The sequence below is a fragment of the Giraffa tippelskirchi genome, chromosome 13 (assembly GCF_054371585.1).
Source record: "Giraffa tippelskirchi isolate mGirTip1 chromosome 13, T2T-mGirTip1v1.2.pri, whole genome shotgun sequence".
Classification (NCBI taxonomy): Eukaryota; Metazoa; Chordata; class Mammalia; order Artiodactyla; family Giraffidae; genus Giraffa; species Giraffa tippelskirchi.
In genome coordinates this window covers 115985668-116007363 of record NC_137287.1, presented here as the reverse complement: position 1 = coordinate 116007363, position 21696 = coordinate 115985668, and the positions used below count along the sequence as shown (strand labels likewise).

The window sequence follows — 21696 nt, the reverse complement described above, 5'->3', positions numbered from 1 at the left end:
ACATCATCAGTCTTTCGCTCTGCCCCTGACAGCTCAGGAGCAAAGGGGACCCTCCTTGGAGCTAGCTGGGTCCCAGCGGCTCCAGGTGGGACTGAGGTTTCTTGCCATCCACCCCCACTTGTCACCCCTCCAGGTGCTCCTGCCTCTCGCCTCTCTCCACCTGAAACACTAATCCCCTGTCTTCCTAGAGCCAAAGGAAGGCTCAACATTTCACATCCCCCAACCCCTGCTCCTTTAGTGACCCTTCCCAGGTCCAGGATGGGGTGGGCCTGCAATTAGCTTCACACAACGATTCATTTCTCCTCTAGACCCCCAGTTTCCCAGCTGGGAGGGGGGACGGCCAGGCGGCTCTGGGTTCCTGATCTGATCCTGCCCTTCCTGCCTAATCAGTATTCCAAGGAGGACTAGCTCCGCAGGCCCCAGGATTTGTTTGCCAGCCGGCCAGTTCCCTGTCTCCCCAGTTCAGAGTGAGTAATTCTGTCCCTCCCAGGCCCATTTAAGGGAGTGAATAATTAGTTACATTCAATTAGGCCTCTCGCTACCACTGTGGCTCCTGCCTGCCTCACTTGGGGGGACAGGCTCACTAATGAGGTGGCACATGTCTGACAGGGCCGGGGTGGCGGGGGGGGGGGGGCAGGAGCGGGTGTTAAACACCGGCGACCCCCTACTCCTCCACAGGGGGCCCCCAAGGCTGGGAGGAAATGGGGAGGGCTAGAAGCTGGGGATGAAGGCCAGAGAGGCGGGGGAAAATGAAAGAGGAAGTGGAGAGGGGGATGCCAGGGAAGCAGGAAGGGACTCGAGGGAAAGAGAGAAGCCACCTAAATATCCACTAACATGGAGTCCTTACCTGAATCAGGCTCCAGCCAGACAATGGAATCCTATGCAGCAATTAAAAAGCTTGTTGTCGATCTATATTTATTGGCATGGAGAGATGTCTGCTGTACACAGTTAAGCAAAGAAGGCTGCTTACAAAATAGTGCATGCAATAATAGCCCGAGTTGAAAAAATATTTTTGGTACAGAAAACAAGTCTGGAAGGACTTATAACTTGCGGTTGGTGGGGGTTTGGCGGGGGCAGGGGGTGGGGAGCTCTCACGGGTGGGCTGGTTTCCCTGTGCGTTGCTTGGGCGGGGGTGGGGGGTGGTGAGATGCATAGGTCGGAGTTTGGTGATTTGCCAGAACAAGAATACTTGTTCAAAAGAGAACAAGGGTGAGATGGGAGGGCTGGGAGGAGGGGAAGGAGGTGATCAGTCAGGGAGACACGCAGAAGGTGGGGAGGGGGAGACGCAGAGACTGCAGAGGGTGGGAGGAGATCCTGGAGGGAGGAGCAGGCAGCGAACTAGCTGGGCGCTGGGGCCCAGCGGGACATGCCAGTCAGCGGGCGGGCTACGAGAGAGGCAGAGAGCCCCCAGGGATTGGAAGAGGGGACTGGAATAGAGAAGCAGGGGGCCCCTCCACCCCCAATCCCTCCACCACCACCCACCTTCTGTCTGGGAGAAAGCTGCTCACTGATTTTACTTATCACCGACCCTCCCCCACACTGTAGCAATGTTGCACATCCCAGAGGACCACCCCCCCAATAAGCTTCCCCCATCCCCCAGACTTGAGGACCACAGTACAGTTTTTTCTTTTTCTTTTTTTTTTTTTAACAAATTAAAACTGTATCTCCCCACCCCTGCAGGTGGGTTGGTAATTTTCTGAGCTAGAATCACTCTTGGGGAGAGAAATCCTTCGGGGCAGACTCTTTAATAACTTCTGCTGCCCAAGGAATCACTGCCGGGCCCTGAAGGCTTAAGGGGAGAGTGTGTGAGCGCATGCCTGGGGGGCCTAGATGGGGGTGGGGGGTGTCATAGTGTTATAGCCACGCGTTTTGGGAAACAAACTCACTCAGAAGGACAGTGCAGGTAGTGGAGTGCAGTTTATTACACCGGCGGGCCCAAGGCAGAGTCTTCTCTTAACCAAGGGCCCCGACCAGCATTTGTGAAAATCTTTTATACCCCATGTATACGTGTCTGAACCCACCACCCAACTTCCTTGTGACTTACTGTAAACAAAGGAAAGGTAAATACAATCACAATAACTCCATCATTCGTGTGTTATGTGTTCAAACAGTCAATAATCAATAAGCCTGAGGTTACAGATAAGAATTTATGACCTGTCCGGAGGGGGTCTTATCCTTCTATTGTCATTTGGTCTTATCCTTCTATTGTCATTTCCACAGGCACAGAGTTTAGAGTCCATTAGAGAGGTGGCCAAGCATGATCAGCATAAACAGGCCTAAGATGGAGTCCAGGTCCTATGAATTCCTTCTTCAATAGAATTAAGAGGGCATTACAGCCAGCTCAGCCCTGGGCCCCTAGTCCTAGAATTTCACTGTTTTAGACCCAGTTAACCAGGGTTGCAGGGTGGAGCCTAAGGCCCCAGAAACTCTCTGCAGCCTCCCAGCTGGGGTGCAGAGAAAAGAGACAACTTGCCTGGGACAGGTGGCCTGATTTGACCTCCCAGGGCTTCAGTGTCCCCGCATAGAAAACAAAAGTAGGACTTCCCTGGAGGTCCAGTGGTTAAGACTCACGCTTCCACGGCGTGGGTTCAATCCCTGGACAGAGAACTGTGCTATGCAATGTGGCCGAAAATTTTTTTTTATTAAAAAAGAGAAGTGTCGGATTCAATGAAATTCCCAGTTGCTTTTAATTTCAACCTTCTGTGATATGCTGTCTTGAGTTCTTGCAGTTTTGTTTTAATTTGGGGGATTGGTAGCACTTAAACATTGGGAGATTTAATATAGAAATCTGGGTGCCCAGAATATATAACTCTCATTCTTAGAGGGCAACCACTGGATGGAATCCATAGATGCCACCGCCCCCACCTCCACCCAAGATGGACAGAGGCTTGCTGCTGCTTTTCCCAGAGGCTCTGCCATCCTGACTCCCCCCAGCCTGCCTGTCTCACTCTCCAGCTCCCGTGTAACCCCAGCCCTAAAGGTTACCTGCTCCTGCAGGGGGCTTTTCTTCTGCCCTGGGCAGTCACATGGCCTTTTAACAGCCTAATAGCATGTGCCTGGTTTTTCACTTGCCGGAGGTTTTGGATCAACCTAGTTAGGCCTAAATCTCAGCTCTAATTCTTCAGACCTTAGTAACTCATTTAGCTTCTGAGCCTCCATCTGTAAAATGGGCGTTCGAAGAGACTGTGCCTTATTCGGGGTTGTCCTAGGGACTTTAGACAAGCATGTGAAGTTCTTAGCCCTGTGCCTAGCACAGAGCACTCCGGCCCTGTGCATTCTTGGTGCTGTCTGGCACAGCCCTAGCTGGGGGTGAGACCACAGGAGGAATGCAGGAATGCTTGTTAAATGTAGGAAGCAGTGGAGAGAGAGACCCGAGGAACGGATGAGATTGGAGAGTAGAAGTCGCAGGAGGCTTGGAGAGGATGGATGACGGGAGGATGAGAGCGGGCAAAAGCCAGCCGCCAGTGTCTTCGGACATTACTTTGGCGCCACCTTCTGGCTGATGCGAGCTTTTCGCCCACCCATTCATCCACAGGTCAGATCGGACCCTACAGTGTGGGCTGATCCTCTATATTTTTAGAATTGGCAAGCCCCCTAGAACTCATAATGGGCTTCCCAGGTGGCTCAGTGGGTAAAGAAATTGCCTACAATGCCGGAGAAGCCAGAGATATGGGTTCCATTACTGGGTTGGGAAGATCCCCTGGAGGAGGGCATGGCGACCCACTCCAGGATTCTTGCCTGGAGAATCCCCAAGGACAGAGGAGCCTGGCGGGCTACAGCCCATAGGTCGCAGAGTTGGACACGACTGAAACGACTGAGCACTAGAACTCATCAAACCCCAGTCCTTCATCACATCTGAGTGGGGGAAAGCTAAGAACCAGAGAGCAACTTTCTCCAGGTCACATAGAAAAAGTTCTTGGCTGAGGTCCATTTAGAACCCAGAACTTGCTAAAGCTGTCAAGAATAACAACCCCTTCTCTTTGTTGGGGATGCAAGATATACAAAACTGTACCTTCTTTTGCTTGGCCAATGCTGACTCTTGGAGGGGACTTCTCCAAAAAGCACTCTGCAACAAGGAAGGCATGCAGGTAGTTTTGGGGGGAGTTGAACCCAAGAGGCATCAGTGGGGCTGTGGGACATGAGACAGAAAAGAAAAGGAAGCCCATGCAGAGGGCATCTGTGGCTCAGGCCCTCTAGGGAACCTAGGAGACAGTACAGAACACACCTCAGATTTGTCCCTCCCAGGGGCAAGGAAGCTGGGGCATTTATCCTCCAACTTTCACTTCTATTTGTTTGAGAGTGTTCAGACATCCTGGAATGTGAAGTCAAGTGGGCCTTAGAAAGCATAACTACGAACAAAGCTAGTGGAGGTGATGGAATTCCAGTTGAGCTATTTCAAATCCTCAAAGGTGATGCTGTGAAAGCGCTGCACTCGATATGCCAGCAAATTTGGAAAACTCAGCAGTGGCCACAGGACTGGAAAAGGTCAGTTTTCGTTCCAATCCCAAAGAAAGGCAATGCCAAAGAATCCTCAAACTACCGCACAATTGCACTCATCTCACATGCTAGTAAAGTAATGCTCAAAATTCTCCAAGCCAGGCTTCAGCAATACATGAACCGTGAACTTCCAGATGTTCAAGCTGGTGTTAGAAAAGGCAGAGGAACCAGAGATCAAATTGCCAATATCCGCTGGATCATCAAAAAAGCAAGAGAGTTCCAGAAAAACATCTATTTCTGCTTTATTGACTATGCCAAAGCCTTTGACTGTGTGGATCACAATAAACTGTGGAAAATTCTGAAAGAGATGGGAATACCAGACCATCTGACCTGTCTCTTGAGAAACCTGTATGCAGGTCAGGAAGCAACAGTTAGAACTGGACATGGAACAACAGACTGGTTCCAAATAGGAAAAGGAGTACGTCAAGGCTGTATATTGTCACCCTGCTTATTTAACTTATATGCAGAGTACATCATGAGAAACGCTGGGCTGGAAGAAACACAAGCTGGAATCAAGATTGCCGGGAGAAACATCAATAACCTCAGATATGCGGATGACACCACCCTTATGGCAGAGAGTGAAGAAGAACTCAAGAGCCTCTTGATGAAGGTGAAGGAGGAGAGTGAAAAAGTTGGCTTAAAGCTCAACGTTCAGAAAACTAAGATCATGGCATCTGGTCCCATCACTCCATGGGAAATAGATGGGGAAACAGTGGAAACAGTGTCAGACTTTATTTTTTTGGGCTCCAGAATCACTGCTGATGGTGACTGCAGCCATGAAATTAAAAGACGCTTACTCCTTGGAAGAAAGGTTATGGCCAACCTAGATAGCATATTTAAAAGCAGAGACATTACTTTGCCAACAAAAGTCCATCTAGTCAAGGCTACGGTTTTTCCAATGGTCATGTATGGATGTGAGAGTTGGACGGTGAAGAAAGCTGAGCGCCGAAGAATTGATGCTTTTGAACTGTGGTGTTGGAGAAGACTCTTGAGAGTCCCTTGGACTGCAAGGAGATCCAATCAATCCATCCTAAAGGAGATCAATCCTGGGTATTCATTGGAAGGTCTGATGTTGAAGCTGAAACTCCAATACTTTGGCCACCTCATGCGAAGGGTTGACTCATTGGAAAAGACCCTAATGCTGGGTAGGATTGGGGGCGGGAGGAGAAGGGGACGACAGAGGATGAGATGGTTGGATGGCATCACCGACTCGATGAACATGGGTTTGGGTAGACTCTGGGAGATGGTGATGGACAGGGAGGCCTGGCGTGCTGCAATTCATGGGGTCGCCAAGAGTCGGACACGACTGAGTGACTGAACTGAACTGATTCAGGGCATTATGTAAGAGATGCGGGTTTGATCCCTGGGTCAGGAAGATCTCCTGGAGGAGGGTCACGGCAACCCACTGTAGTATTCTTGCCTGGAGAATCCCATGGACAGAGGAGCCTGGAGGGCTACAGTCCATGGGGTCGCAAAGAGTCAGACACGACTGGTGCGACTGAGCACGCATGCACACATTCAGGGCATTTGCTCACCCAGCTGCATCTTGCCTGCCCTACACCTGCACCAAGCCTGTTTTGAAAACCAAGGAAAACCCCAAGAGCTTGCAATAGGAAACCGACTGCTCAGCAAGAAATGTGAATGCCGAGGGTGGTCGTTCTCGAAGTGTGACCCCTGGACCTGCAGCATCACCTGGGAAACCTGTAGAAACGCACAGTCTTGGGCCACATCCCAAAGATACTGAATCAGAAACACAGGCGGCGGAGCCCAGCAATCTGTCTTTTATTAATGACAGGTCTTATAGGTGGTTCTGATACATGCTTGAGACTGAGAACCAGTGACTAGGAGAGATCGAAGGAGGCATCCATAGCATCTGTCCATCATATTGTCTCCATTTGCCAGATGAGCAACCTGAGACCATAAAAAGTGAGTGTGACCTACCTGAGGTCACACAGACAATAGGTGGCAGACTTGAGTCTTTAGTCTCTTTCTGCCATACTGTCCTGTACAGAAGTAGCACTAGCTTTTAGACTCTGTTGTTGTTTTAGTCACTAGGTCGTGTCCAAGTCTTTTGCAGCCCCATGGACTGTAACCCTCCAGGGTCCTCTGTCCACAAGATTACCCGGGCAAGAATACATTTCCTTCTCCAGATCTTTCTGACCCAGGGATCAAACCTTTGTCTCCTGCTTGGCAGGCAGTTTATTTACCACTGAGCCACCAGGGCTTCCCTGGACTCTCGGCAGGGGATAAAGGTGAGGGCCCAGGGCTCCCCTCCCCCCAGCCCACACACCCCCCACCACCACTTTGCCCTGCTTTCTGAACCAGACGGCTCCCCCTGGTGCCTCCAAATGGTTCTCTCCTGGGAAGGTTGCCAAGCCAGGTGCCCCTCTCCGGGCTCCCAGCTGCCCTCACAGCCTCCATTGGGGACAAGCCCTCTCCACCCCCACCTTCCAGGCAGCAGGCAGGTTGGGAAATCCAAAGCAGCTTCTCACGGATGGGGGGTGGGCAAGGGGCAGTGAGATCCCTGGGTTAAACCAGCCCAGCCCCATCTCCAGCAGGAGTCTTTGTGCTGGGGCTTTGCAATCTCCTTCCTTCTCCTTCTTGCCCTACAACTTCCCCCCTCCCCTCCCCTCTGCTCCCACTCCATCTGCTGCTCCTCCTGGCTAGGCTCCCCCTCAGTTGGCACAGCAGGAAAAGAGAACAGGACGGTTTATTTTTATCCCCAGATACTGCTTAGGGGGAAGGGGGCACCATCTGACCAAGAAGCCGTCAGAGGCTCCTATGGCATTTGGGAGGTCAAAGGAGGTGGGAAGCCAGGGAGCTCCCTGGGAAGGGGCCACAGATGTAGGCTCCGAAGAGCAGGCAGGGCTGGGAGAGGCAGCCCAGGACCAGGAAGGGGTGCTCTGAGGGGCACCGCTCTGAACTGCTGTGTGCCTGTAAATTACTTCACCCCTCTGAGCCTCCATTTCCACCTCCGATAAAGACATAGGGGGATGTTGGCCCTGCCTGCCCCAAAGGCTATTGTCGAGAATGTGAATCACATGGGGAAACCCCTTTGCAAACAGGGTGCAAAATGTGAGGGCACGTGGAACCCACCCTGGAGAGGCCGCGGCCTGGGGACTTTTCTTATTTATGCTCAGAAAGCGCCCTAATTCTGAAAGCCTGACAGCATGTGAAGCAGCTCATGTCACCCAGCATGTCCACCCCCACTTTTCTTTATACATGTTTGATGACTTTTTAATTACATAAGCAGTATGTGAATTCACTCTTCTTTGTGGGGGGAAATGAAACATTATGGGAAAGTCAAATCTTTCTTGAACCAACCCTCTCGCAGACCCTCCTTCCCTAACTGAGACAGTACAATTCTTCGAGCTGTGCGAGTTCTGTGTGTCCTTCTGGGACCCCCGTTTATACCTACATGTATAACACACTGTGTTTATATACGTATCTGTAGGTGATATATCATATTGTTTTGGATTGTTGTGTGTGCTCAGTCACGTCCCACTCTTTGCAACCCCATGGACTATAGCCCACCAAGCTCCTCTGTCCATGGAATTCTCCAGGCAAGAACACTGGAGTGAGTGGGTTGCCATTTGGATCTTCCCAGGGATTGAACCCACATCTCTTGCATCTCCTGCATTGGGAGGCGGATGCTTTAGCACTGAGCCACCTGGTTTGGGTTACATGCTTTAAAGAAAAAGTTTCTGTGCCCACCATTCTGCAACCTACTCCCCCCGCCCCCCACCATGACAGTGTTTTTAGGATCTGTTGCATAAATACAGTACAGTTTTATTTAGCCAGTCCCCTGGTGATGGACAGTTAAGCAGTTTCCAGTTGCTCACTGTTACAAACAATACTGCGATGTGCTGGGAGCCAGCCCACGAGATCCCACCCATGACAGAGTCATGAGGAAGAGGACTGATTGAGCACGGCTTCTCAGGCCTCAGGGATTCTCAGGAGGCTGCCTCAGCGCTCACCTTAAAGATGACGTCTGTCTTTCTGATGTTTGCTACAATAGACCTCTTCTTATTTTCTATGACTTAGGTAAAAGGCCTTTTCCTGATTCTTTTCCAATATAGATCAATCTAAAACCTCAATCGACAAGGCCCCTAAAAAACGGTGGCACCCTGATGGGATTGTCTAGGATATGGAGTATATTAATCTAAATTCTTCTTGCTGGCATACTGGTTTACTTAATAAATATACCTGTGCCTTTGGAGCTAATGTGCATGACTACTCCTTAACAATAAACAGCATTGAGAGCCTAACACACAAAAGCCCCAATAGGTACAGAGCTCTTTGTAGGAAAAAGGCTTATTAGGAAATATAAGAAATATTGCTTTATAAAACTGTTACTTAGTCTATATTTACTCACTGTGTTTTTGCTCTTAACATATTTAGCCTGTGTAATGAAAGTATGATAGTTAAAAACTTATAAAAATAAAAGTTTAGCTTTAATACAAATAATAAGACAATTGTTAATTTAGCTGGTGATTTTTGCTAAGAACTGACCTTTGTACTACATTGTTTCAGCTTGCTGTACCATGACTGTATGGGACCACATTCCTTTTTGTTGGGCTCAAGGCGTAAGATAGATTATAGAAAAACAGGTTTTGCTTTAAAACTTTTTGTTAATGAATTCTTTGTCATAATCTGCTGTGCCTATATTCTTTAAAAAATACAACTAAAGATATAAAAACTGTCTTAAAAACAATAAAGTCAGAAGACACTTGGAAACACCAGGACTCGCTGTGTCTTCTCATTGCGCATCGCCAACGCCATCCTTCCTGAGGGAACCCTGGACCAGCTGGAGCTGGACTCCGGCAGCAATGCATATCCATGTATATGCCTCCTGGGCTCAGAGCAGCCGCCGAATGACATCTGTCAGCAATGAACCGCTTGCTGGGGTGGAAGGTCTGGTGGATATTATTGTATGTCCTCTCCAAAGTTTTGTTACCATCGTTAAAAGCAGGTTGGTAGATTGAACGGGCTCCAGGGCTGGGGTGAAAGGCGCCCCAAGGTGAACTGTTTCTGGGCTGCAGGGGTGCAGGCAGATGGCGGCTGTCGCCCTCCCCCGCAGCAGCAGCCCCAGGTTCGTGTCCAGGTGCCCGGGCTGCCATGCCCCTGGGCACCCACAACCTCATTCTCGCTCCTGCACGGAGATGCGGCTCTCTTTGCCATCCTCCTGGGCGACCGGCTGACACCAGCGTAAGGTCTCCTGCACCGGAGGAGGCGGGTGGGGGCCGTGAAAATCCTCCGTCTCCACGGGATCCTGCCTTTCAGCCATAGGGTGCAGGGCCTGGGGAGACAAGGCTTGGGGTTGCCCCTAGCAACACTTCTGAGCGCTTCCCTGGAAGCCATCCCACCCCTCGCCCCTTTTCCCTTTCCCAAACCAGGGGTCAGTGCTGATTCCATAGGTGCGTCCTGCCCCCTGCTGGCCACAGCGAGGCTGTCACAAAGCTTCCGTAAGAGGAGCCCGCGGGTTAAGGAAATATTCTTCCATCACCCACTCCTGGACCCCACACCAAGGCTCGGAAGATGCGGCTCTCCCGGGAAAGAAGAGTAAATGTCAGACTTTGCCAGTGGTGCTGGGGAAGCTCTGGGGGACGGTGAGCTTGGGAGAAGAAAAAAGGAGAAAAGGGGAGAAGCCCCAAGCCCAGAGGAGGGGGAGGGGACTGGCCCTGCCTCAATTTTGTTGCCATTTAGGCAACAATGAATCAGTCTTTCTTTCCCGTCTTAGACTGTTCCCCTGGCTGACCTACCTTAGCCTGCCGCTTCTTGGTCATGTTCCCTAGAGAAAAAAAAAAGGAAGGGGGGTCGGCAAGGCCAGATCAGTAAACAGGTGACCCGTCAACTGTCCCCCCTGCCCCATCACCTCCCCACCTGGGGACTCACTGATACAGGCAGATACCAACAGGACAGCAAACAGGACTCCCATCATGATGGGGATCACCACCAAGGTCCTTATCCGACTCTGGAAACCTGGAGAGAGCAGGACTTGAGCCGTGGCTCCCCACCTTTTTGCCCAAAGCTGCTGCGCTTTGCTGGACTCTAAACTCCTTCAGTGTCTAACCTCATCTAGATCAGAAATTTCAAACACATGGCCCCTGGTAGAAATGTGACCAGCAGATGTCTTTAGTGTGACTGGCATTTTTTTTTTAATTTATAATATTTGCCAACATTTTAAAATTGGGAGATTGCACATTTAAACTTTAGGTATCTGATTTCTCAAATTTGGAAGATCCAGCCCCAGTGGGCCAGCAGCCCACCTACCACTCATCGCCCAGAACTGAGTGGTGAAAGTTGCTGCTACCAGCTCACCACACTGCCCACCCCTCCCTACTCTTTGCCCAATACCAAGGCCCAGCCTCACTGACATCTGCACCCTTGCCATTGTTATAGAAGAATGGAGGGGAAGGGAAAGTCTTTCTTGTGCCTAAGTCTCTATTCTACATGGGAAACTGGAAAAAAAGCCCAGAGGCGTGGTAAGGACTAAAGTAAGACCAATGAAGCACTGCCTCAGGACAAAACTGAAGGGGACACCCAAAAGCTCAATGATCAAGATAAGTCATATTTTTTTGGCCATGCCACATAGCATATGGGATCCTAGTTCCCTGGCCAGGGATCGAACCCGTGTCTGCTGCATAGGAAGTGCAGAGTCTTAACCACTGGACTGCCAGGGAAGTCCCAAATAAGTCATATTTTAATGTCACGTTTTGAAAAATCACATCAGCAAACTCTGGCCCACAGGCTAGCTGCCTGTTTTTAAATAAAGTTTTATTGGAACTGGAGCTGGGATTATGGTGAGGCATGTGAGGCTGGGTTGTACAAATACAGGGTTGGAGCCTATCTTTATTTAAAATGTTGCTATTCTATTTGTTATGGAGTTCTCACAGTAATTTTTATTTTTTTAAATATTGCCTCAAATATCTATCTTGATGACAGCATTTTTCTGGTGCCCCCTTAAATATTGTGTGCAAGGCGAGTGCCTCCCTCACCTCACCCCAGTCCCAACCCTGCCAAGAGGAAAGTGAATTTTAAGGAAAAGCAGAGTGTCTTTTTCTTATCCCTGATCTTTTTCACTCATTAACCGGATCCTGCCTAATCCCTTTAGTTATTTGAGTCTGTGATCTGTGCTGTAAATCACCTCCTCGTTCTAAAATCAAAACTGAGGTCCCTGGTGGCCTAGAGGTTAGGATTCCACGCTTTCACTGCTACGGCCAGGATTCAATTCTTGGTCAGGGAACTGAGATTCTGCAAGCCATGTGGTGCGGCCAAAAAAAAAAAGAACTTAGGCCCTGAGAGGAAACAGTGTCACAAATGCTGGTCCTCAATGTGCAGGGTGGCAAAACAGCACTGAGGGGGCGCCTCCAAAATGCCTGAGCCCATGCCAGGTATTTATACTGCCCTATTAGCGGAGGTGGTATTATCCCATTTGACAGATGAAGAAACTGAGGCTCAGAGAGAGGGAGTGACTTGCCCAGGCTCCACAGATAAGCGGCAGAGCTGGGTTGCCACAATTCCAAACTGCCTCCTCCTCTTGCTTTAACCTCCCCTCTCTCTTTCCCCACCAGTGCTTCCGGGCACCCCAGTCTCCCCCCAGCTCCCCACCTTCTTAGCCTGCTGCTGGGGCCCGCTATCCAAGACTTACCGCAGACAACATCTGTCTTGTTCGTCCCCGCATGTTGTTCCACCAGGCCTTTTCTCTCGCAGCTGTGTACAGACACAAGTACACACATACGTGCACATGCAGACACACACACACACACACACACAGAAAGAGACACTGAGTTTCCCCAATCATGAGATTTCCAACCCCAGAGGGAGACAGCCAACAACCAACAAGTCCAGGTTCATGAGCGTATATTATGTGCACTCTCCTGTGCTGGGTGTTATGGGAACGACACAGACTCTGCACAGAACTCGTGAGTACAGAGGAAAGACGATGGTACGTCGTGAAGGAGTGAGGATAGAAAGCCTCTGATGAGTGCCAACTGCACGTGAACTGGGTACGGTTCAGAGTGGAGGAGACAGAATCCACAGTGGCTGGAATGCAAGGATGAGGGGCCTGCTCAAATTTGGCACCACTGATGTCCAGGGGCCACATAATTTTTCTTCTGTGGTGGGGACTGTCCTGAATACCGTAGGATGTTTGGCAGCGTCCCTGGCCTCTACCCACTAGAGGCCAGTAGCATCCTCCTCCCCAGTCATGAGAACCAAAATATCTCCAAATATTGTCACATGTCCCGTGGGGGAGAAAACTGCTCAGTTGAGAATCTCTGGTTTGAGAGTCATCCAGAAAGACTTCCCTGGGGAAGTTAGATCTCAGTGGGCCCTTGAGGGATGTAAAATTTAGAACATCAGTATATTTAGGGCATGCCAGGTGGCTCAGTGGTAAAGAATCCACCTGCAAGGCAAGAGACACAGGTTCAGTCCCTGGGTGGAGCAGATCCTCTGGAGAAGGAAATGGCAACCCACTCCAGTGTTCTTGTCTGGGAAATCCCACGGACAGAGGAGCCTGGCGGGCTACAGGCTGTGGGGCTGCAAAGGAGTTGGACACAACTTAGCGACTGAACGACAATGACAACATATTCTCTTTAAGCAGGACAACATAATACGAAGGATTAGGTGGGTGATGAGCCAGATGGTGTAAGGAAACTCTGGAAAACTGGGTCTTTAGAACCATATCACTAATCAGCCATGAAGCTTTCAACTGGATTCAGCCAGTGGATCACGTCGGCAGCCAACCAGATGACTTAAGGTGCGAGAGGATTTATGGCCAAAGATCTCCTGGGAGGAGAAATGACAGAAAAATGGCTCGCCAGGAGGCCATTGCCCAGGTCACACATGAGATGATGAAGACTTGGACCAAGGTGGTTCCCAGGAGGAATGGGAAGGGATGGACAGAGAAGGACATCGCAAAGGACAAAACATCTAATGCAGGGAAGAGAAGCTTCAAAGAAAGCACATATATGAGAAGAGTGCTTAAGAGTTTTTGAAACACATTTACATGTCTTTTCCTCGACCCTTATGAAATGAAGGTCATTCTCATTTTCCAAATGAGGACACCAAGGCTCAGATGAGGGTCACAGTTCCACATGGTCATACCCTTTCTAAGCTGAGTGAGTTTGGAACCCAGTGCTCTGGTTCTACCAACCCAAGGTGCCTCCCTTTCTCAGTCAACATTTATCAGTAAAGATTTATTGAGCATGTACTATGCAGCAGGCACTGTTTGGAGCATAAGGGATGCATCCATGGAAGAAAAAAAGATCACCTCTATAGTTCAGGAGTTTGCCACCTACTGGAGACAGGCAGACAGTAAACAAAGTATATACGGGATGCTACTATTTGTGTGAAAGATCCGTTTGCATGTGTGTGCCTTTGTTTGTGCAGAGAACCTCTGGAAGGACAAACATGGTCCAGTGGCTGCAGGATGGCTGAGGGGGACAAAGGGACGTACCACTATTGGCCCTTTTGTGCCTTCTGTCCTCACGCCTGTCTTACTCATTTTTTCAAATTAAACGTTAAAAAAAAAACCTTAATCAATCATGTGGTTAAGCGTATTCCAGGCAGAAGAGTTTGATGCAAGAGAACGAACAGTGTGTTGAGGGAATTGCAAGCAACATGATGTCAGGAAGAGATCAAGAGATGGAGCTGGGAGGTCGGAGGCTGTGCAGAGGAGTCGGGGTTTCATCCCAAAGGCGCAGAGAGCCACGGAGCATTTTAAACAGGGAGTGCCACGCTCTGAAGAGAATGGTGGAAAGCTTACTTTGGCAAAGGGATGGAGAACCAGCTGAAAGGGAGAGGATAGAGGCAGGGAGGCCGGTGAGGAGGCTATAGCATCATCCAGACCACAGTGATGAGATCCAAACTAAGGTGGTGACAGTGGAGATTAGAGAGGAGGAAGAGTCCCAAAACATTTGGAAGGTTAGACAGACAGGACCTAGTGACTGATTTGGTGGGGGAGGGTGACCCTGCAACAGGTGTCCAGAGGCATGCTTGCACCTGTCACAGCAAGTGAAGGGAGCAGGCAGGTGCCCATGGCTCGCCTCCAAGGAGGTGTACCCTTGGCAGGTAGATATGACATCTGGGACCTAGGAGACAAACCTAGACAGATGGTGATGGAGAACGATTGAAGGGGGATAGTAGCCGAAGCCAGGGATATGGAAAAGATGGGTCCAGGGGAGGCGGGCAAAGTGAGGGGAAACTAGAGCCTATAACAACAAGGGCCTAGAAAACCAGTTCAGGAGGAGGAAGGAGCGGCTGAGAGGGGTACAAGGAAAGAGAGGTGTCACTGTGCCCCCTCAAGGAGGGAGAATTTCACCAAAGATCGGAGGTCAGCGGTGTCTATTACCACCGAGAGAGCAGGCAAGAAACGCCGAAAGTGTCTGTCTGGTCGGCCGTGGGGTCCCTCGAGACCTTCTACAGGTGTGTGAGTGTGTGTGGACATGGGGAGCGGGGACCAAAGGACTGGTGGCCAGAGAGAAGGGAAGCGGGTCCCATGCCCCTCTTGGGGCAGGAAACACAAGGGATGAGTCCTTATACCTTGTCCAAGGGTGACACTTTTCAAAAGCAGATGACACATTGGAGAAGAAGCCGACCGGGCAGGGTTCACAGATGGTATCCGAAACCCCTGTAGCTGAGGGGGAGGAGGAGGCATTAATCATCACAGTGGACCCCTGTCTGGCTCTCAGGGGGACCGGTGGGCAGGCAGGACCAGAAAAGCATCCTGCTTCAGAGCACTTATCCCCGCAGCACACACCTTCCCTTGCTGCAGGCAGCCCCCAAGAAGGCTTCTCCCATGGCCCTCCTGAGGCCGATGCCCACAGTGGGAGGCAGAAGGCAAAGGTTCCGTTTCCAACCCACTAAGGTGGAGATATCAACGTAGTTGGTCTCTCCGCCTCTGGGACAGAGTGCCCGCTGCCTAGCCCCTCTCCTTGGGCCCTTGCCTCCTCTCTCCTGCCTCTAGAGCTGATTCCCAGACAAGCCACTTACCGATCCGCTTGACCCCGAAGCCAGGGAAACACAAGCTGTGGGGCGTGCAACTTTCGCAGGTATGACTGGTACAGTGTTGGCCTTCATCACACACACAAGTGGTGTCTGTATTCAAGGTGCCCTCGCTCTGGATCCGGAGCCCTAAGTCTGTGCAGAGACAGGAAGGAAGGATGGGAACCCCTTACTGGCCATGATCTGGGGGCCCCTGATCTTCATATTTCCTGGTCTTTTCTCTTAGACCTTCTTCCTAGCAGGGATGGCAATCAAATTAGGTAATAACCAAGACAACCCAGACTCTAACCAATCAGAACAGACCCTGGCTATTTAAAAAAAAAAAAAAAGCCAGGATGGCTGTACTGTCAGGAATGAGCTGGAATATCAGCCTGGCTCCCAAGGGCCCCTTCCCCCACAGCCCACGCACTGGGGTTGCAGTATCTGTGCTCGTGACAGTATTTCTCTCTGTTCCAGGTGGACAGGAATTCGCCTTTACTGCAGGACTGGCATTCTGTTTTGCTGACCTCTGTGCAGTCATTCACCAGTTTCTGTCCTGGAAAACATCAAGAAATGAGGGCGCTCCAGCCAACCCAATGAGTCAGACACTTAATTGAAAAGTGGTAAGGCTGGGCTTTAGGGAGGAGGATTCAAAGAGGACAGTCCCAGAGCCTTCCAGCCTTCATACTCTGGTACAGGATACAGATGAAATAGGAACCCTAGTTCTGGGTCAGCAGAGAGGAAGGTCAGAACATCCTGGGGCAGGGACAGGGAATCCCAGGGGTCGTCTGAGACATGAGCTTATAGTTGACACATGAGATCTGCATCTGCCAGCAGACCAAGACAGGTCCCATGTGGGGCTAGAGGGTTGGCGTCTCACCAGGCGGGCACAAATCACAGCAATGACTGTTCACTGGGTATTGGTTTTCTCCACAAGCAGTGGCTGGTTCTGGGTGGACCTAAAAAAAGAATTGGGTGATTTGAAGGGATCTTGAAATCTCAGATGCAGCCTCCTTGGCAGACAGGTGCAAATCAGCCAGGACAGAGGTTAGAACCAAAGTGGAAGTACAAAGCAGAAAAACGGGGCCTGTGTATTATATGTTGCATTTGTTTTTAACTAAACCGCCAACTAGTATGATGACAAAGGTACCCAGAGAACCATTCTGATATTTTACAAAGTAATTGCGCTGTTAACTCACAGTATTCATTGAACTAAACAGATCTTCCTTTTGGCTTGACGGCTGAGTCTTTCCTCTCCCCAGAGACGCAAGAGCACATGAGGACTCCAACATCTACCCTGGAGTCCTGAAGCTGGCTGACTCCAGCTGGTCCTAGTCCAAATGGGGGCTATATTTAGCATTTGGCCTCTTCCTTCTATTCTTTTGCTCTCCACCCTCTTCCCCTCTCCAAGCCTCATCATGTTTTCTCCCTCCATTCTCTCATCATCTGATCATCCAACCCCTCCCTCATGAAATACAGGATGGAGCAGCTGGAAGGATAAAATCCAACTCTTTCACTTCACAGGTGATGAGACTGGGGACCAGAAAGGCTGATTCACTTGCCCAAGGTCACACAGTGATAGAATCCAAATGAGAACTCCAGTCTCAATACTCCCTCTCTCCATCAATGTGGGTCTCACCTGCATTATTGTCACTACATCCAGGTACCACCCATGCTATTCATGACTTCTTGTTCATTTAAATACATTTATTTTCAAGGTAAACCTCATAGCATTGCCATGAGAGAAAACCTAGTATCACTTCTCATAAATAAAAGGCAACCCTAAAAATAAATTCAGCAGAAACAAAACAATGTCATTAAACCATAGCTGATTGCTTTGCTTACTGACAGCCCTCTACCTCAGGCCTGCTCCTGATTTTTGTTTTAAAAGGAGGATTAGAAGGCATTTGAGAGGTATTAACTATATTCTAGCTCCAGCAACTTCCTTCTTGAAAAAATGAAAAGGATTTTAAACAGAACTGCAAGGTGAATCTATGTTGTTAATTCTACATCCGCATGGGGTTGCCGAAGAGTTGACGTGACTTAGCAACTAAACAACAGCAACCACATGCTCTCTAAAATCATCTCATACTTTGGGAACAGCCAGTGAAAAGAACACTTTTAAGGGTCAAGCAGCTTAAAGCTCCAGTCTTGACTTTGTAACATTTAAAAACTAGTTATTTTGCCTCTCTTATCTTCAGTTTCTACAACTCTAAAATGGGAGAAATAATGCCTGCCCCACAAATTAGGACTTCCTAGGTGGCCCTAGTGGTTAAGAATCTGCCTCCCAATACAGGAGACATAAGAGACATGGGTTTGATCCCTGGGTCAGGAAGATCCTCTGCAGGAGGATATGGCAGCTCACTCCAGTGTTCCTGCCTGGAGAATCCCATGGACAGAGGAGCCTGGCGGGCTACAATCCATGGTGTCACAAAGAGTCAACTGAAGCAATTTAGCATGCATGCATGCACAGATTAGGTTGTGAAGATGTGAAAGAATGGATGAATATGGCCTGGTATAGTGTCCAGAACATAGTAAGTGCTCATTAAATGGCACTTTTAATTATCATACATATATAAGTATCTGCTGGGTTGCCCAGCACCCTGGATACCAGGATCCTACCTAACTGGTGGCTCTCATTCAACCTGGGGGTGCAAATTACTTACAGAAGTGTATCTTATCCCAAGCAGGGAAGGAAACAGCAAAGGTTACTGCTCTCACCATCACATCACAACACACCATGCCGTGAACATTCTCCCCACAAGCCCATGGACTTTCCCCCCACACTCCCACAGCAATTAAAGTCCTCTATGCCATTTTCAAACATATAAGAAATACAGCCTCTGAAAATGTGTCAAATCCCCAGTTCCCACTTCACAGTTTTGATCCTTCTGACACATGGGAGCACAGGAACAAGGCTTGGAGACTCTCACCATCTGAGAGGCTGGCTCAGGAATCAGGCAGATGTAGATTTATCGGCAGGTTCCACCTAGCTAAGTGGATTGGGGCAAGCCATTTTCTCTCTCTGAGCCTCAGTTTGCTCATCTGTATAATGGGGGAGTTGGAAGAAATCAGACCAAGAATGCATGTAAAGTATTCTGCTCAGAGCCTGACACACAGGAAGCTGTCAATAAATAGCCCGATATTGTTGTCACAGCCTAGTCTCCACCTGGAGCTAAAATGGGGACTTCGCTCTTGAGAAGCCCAGACCACCCTTCACCCTATCCCTGCTGGCTTTTCCTCCACTTCCTCCAAGAGCCCCCTTCCTGCCTCCTTTCTCCCTAAGAGCCATTGCTTAGGCTGAAAATGAAAGTGCTGGGGCCAGAGCAGCTTCCCCACAGCATCTCTTCCCTTGCTGCTGACCCCCTACATCATGGGTCATTCCTGTCCTACCTTCACGCCAGAAAGTACAGCCCTTGAAAGTTAGGGGGAGACCAAAGGGGTGGGGATGGCAGTGTCAGGTACTTGGGGGATTCCCAGCCTCCAGAATGAGGAACTACAAAAATAAATTTAAACTAGAAGCGTGTCAAGTGTGGAACTCTGAAAATCCCGGAGATATGCTTGGTTGGGCATATCTGAGCCCTTCTGGTACCTAGAGAAACCCCTGCTGGTCTCCCAGCCCTTTCATGGTCCCCTGAACTGTTCAGTTCCCCCGAGAGTCCCCTATGTCACCTTAAATTCAGGGGGCAGGGACACAGCCTTGGGTATCCCTCCTATGTTGAGCGTGGGGGAGGATCACCAGGATTTGGTTCTGGAGTGGGAATGTTAAAAGCTCCTTGCCGTCTCACAGAAGCACCTGGGCCTCTGCCCTCATCCCTTGCTCCGGCAAGATGCCCTGGAAGAAGGCCACCCCAGCTGGCAAGGAGGTGATAACCACTCACAGAGGCTGGCGTCTATCCACAATGGGAAAGAGACAGGAAACAGGCCAAACCCGCCTCTTCCCTTGGCTGGCCTCCCTTCTCACTTCTGAAACCCCTCACGGTCTCTTTGGGGTCAGCCTTCGAGGCAGACCCAGGCTCCAGTTTTTTGACCAGATAAAGGCTTAAGGCTGCCGAAACCCCCAACCTCATCTGCGCTGGCTAGGCGTTTCCTGCGGCGACCCCACTAGGCGCCCTCTGTGGGCCACCTGGGACCCCCCAGCCTGGGAGGAGAGAGAAACAGCCCATCTCATACAGCCATGACCCCGGGTACCTTTCTCAGCTTCCACACCCCCACCCCAAAATCAGCTCAGAAGGTCCCTGCCTTAAGTATCGCTTCTTTTCCCATTCCCTACTCTCTAATCTCCAATTCCCGCCTCTGGTCGGAACGGAATTTCAACTTACGGCGGTCAGAAAGCAGCCCCAGAAGAGACACTGCAGTGGCAGACGAACCATGGCGAGGTGAGAGCCGAGCGGCGGGAGGAGAGCGCGCAGGGACTTGGCCGCTTCCAGTTCCCCTGTCCCGGCCCGGGGGCCCGCCCAGGAAAGAAGCGGGGTCTTCGGGGACCAATCGCAGCCAGCCTCGCTGGCGGGGGGGGCGGAGCTCCCGGAGACACACCTCCCTGGGATTTCCCCCAGGACATTCCCGGGGAGTCTAATTCCCCAAGGAGTTTAGGGACGCGCTTTGGGGGAGAAAGCAGGGAGAAGGGGGGAAGGCATGGTTCCAAGGAGAGCTCTTCTTGGGAATTCCCCCCCGCCGCCCCCTGGGACTACAAAGGCCGAGCAGGAGGGAGGCCGCCGCTTTCTGGGGATGGGGATGAGGGGTTGGGAGAGAGGCGAAGGGCGTGGAAAGAGATCCCTATGGGTGTTGAGAAGACTCCCCCACCCCGCCCTGTTCTTCCCCGCCGCCTCCGGCAATCCCGGCGGAACCGAAAGTGTCGAACGCCGCGGATGGAGAGGCCTAAGGAAGTTCCCAAAAAACGGGAAGGCCACGGCTGGGTAGTGGAAGGAGTATTGGGGGGGCCTTTCAAGGAAAAGAGTTTCCCAACTTTCAGTTTCACTCTCTTTCAGAGGAAATTCCCTCGCGTGGGCGCCGCGTCCCAGCGCGCCCCCTCCCCCATTCCATCCATCCATCCGTCCATCCGTCTATCCGCCCGTCCGTGCAGTCCCCACTAGACTCTATTCCATTCCAGTTCCCTTCCGCCACCTGAAGACAGTCTTTCGTGGGATCGCAAGACCACTTGAGAATCTTAAGCGACTGGAGACCCCCTAGTTCTGCAGAAGCACACGTCCTTGTAGCTATTATTTCCCCAGTTTAGACCTTCCAAGCCTTTCTTGAACCAGTATTAACACTCTGCTCTGCAGCAGGGAACACCTGGGTTCTGGCCTAGGCTCTGCTTCTGATGGACTGGGTGTCCTTGAGCCTCAGTTTGCTTCAATGAAACCCAAGGAGCTTGAACTAGAGGGTGGTTGGGGTGATGACTCTCCAAGCTCTGAGTTTCTGGGCAGGGTCAAAAGGCCAAACTGCACAGGACGGGAGAGGGCGACTAACCCCATTCTCCTGGCTTCTGCTGCAAAGGGCATATTTGCAGACCTGTAAATTCTACCTTCAGAATCCATCCCCTCTCTTCTATCCCCTTTGCCACTGCCTTAATTCAGAGGCTCAGCATCTTTCACCTGGGCTGTCACAACAGCCTCACTCATTCAATTAAGTATTTGTTGAGTCTCTGTTATGTTCCAGGTAACTCTGAGCCCTCTCTCTCTGTCTCTCTCATTGTGCACATTGTTGCAATTCTGTTTGTAGGATCTGGTCTGATGGGTGCACTTCACTGCTTAAAAACTTTTTTGCGCGGCCCTATACACTGTTGTTTTTCAGTCATTAAGTCTCATCCAACTCTCTGCAACCCCATGGACTGTAGCATACCAGGTTCCTCTGTCCTCCACTATCTCCCAGGGTTTGCTCAAATTCATATCCGTTAAGTCAGTGATGCTATCTGACCATCTCATCCTCTGTCACCCCTTCTCCTTTTGCCTTCAGTCTTTCCCAGATCAGAGTCTTTTCCAAAGAGTCAGCTTTTCACATCAGGTGGCCAAAGTATTGGAGCTTCGGCTTCAGCGTCAATCCTTCCAATGTATGTTCAGGGTTGATTTCCTTTAGTATTGACTGGTTTGATCTCCTTGCTGAACAAGGGACTCTCGTCTGAGGATGGTCCAAACTCCTTCTCCTGGCACACCTGAGTCTCCATTCAGCCTCACCCTCTGTTCCCACACTCACACCCTGCCATGTCCTCCCACG

At 50.3% G+C, this 21696-nt stretch overlaps 1 protein-coding gene across 3 annotated transcripts; it reads right to left on the bottom strand.

Moving 5' to 3' along the window:
• Positions 1-9108: 9108 nt before the first annotated feature.
• On the bottom strand, positions 9109-19925 carry CD40 (CD40 molecule). Of its 3 annotated transcripts, XM_081561075.1 has the most exons (10): positions 18417-18528; positions 16683-16814; positions 16364-16442; positions 15914-16039; positions 15493-15639; positions 15043-15136; positions 12149-12210; positions 10393-10479; positions 10260-10288; positions 9109-9796 (listed from the first exon to the last, which is right to left on the bottom strand). In XM_081561075.1, the coding sequence occupies exons 2-10, from the start codon at positions 16773-16775 to the stop codon at positions 9638-9640; spliced, it is 876 nt and encodes a 291-aa protein (XP_081417201.1). In that variant the 5' UTR covers positions 16776-16814; positions 18417-18528; the 3' UTR covers positions 9109-9637. The 3 variants fall into 3 exon arrangements, with proteins under 3 accessions (XP_081417201.1, XP_081417202.1, XP_081417204.1); XM_081561076.1 differs by lacking the exons at positions 16683-16814; positions 18417-18528 and adding an exon at positions 19806-19925 and having other exon boundaries at positions 10381-10479; XM_081561078.1 differs by lacking the exons at positions 16683-16814; positions 18417-18528 and adding an exon at positions 19806-19925.
• Positions 19926-21696: the final 1771 nt, after the last annotated feature.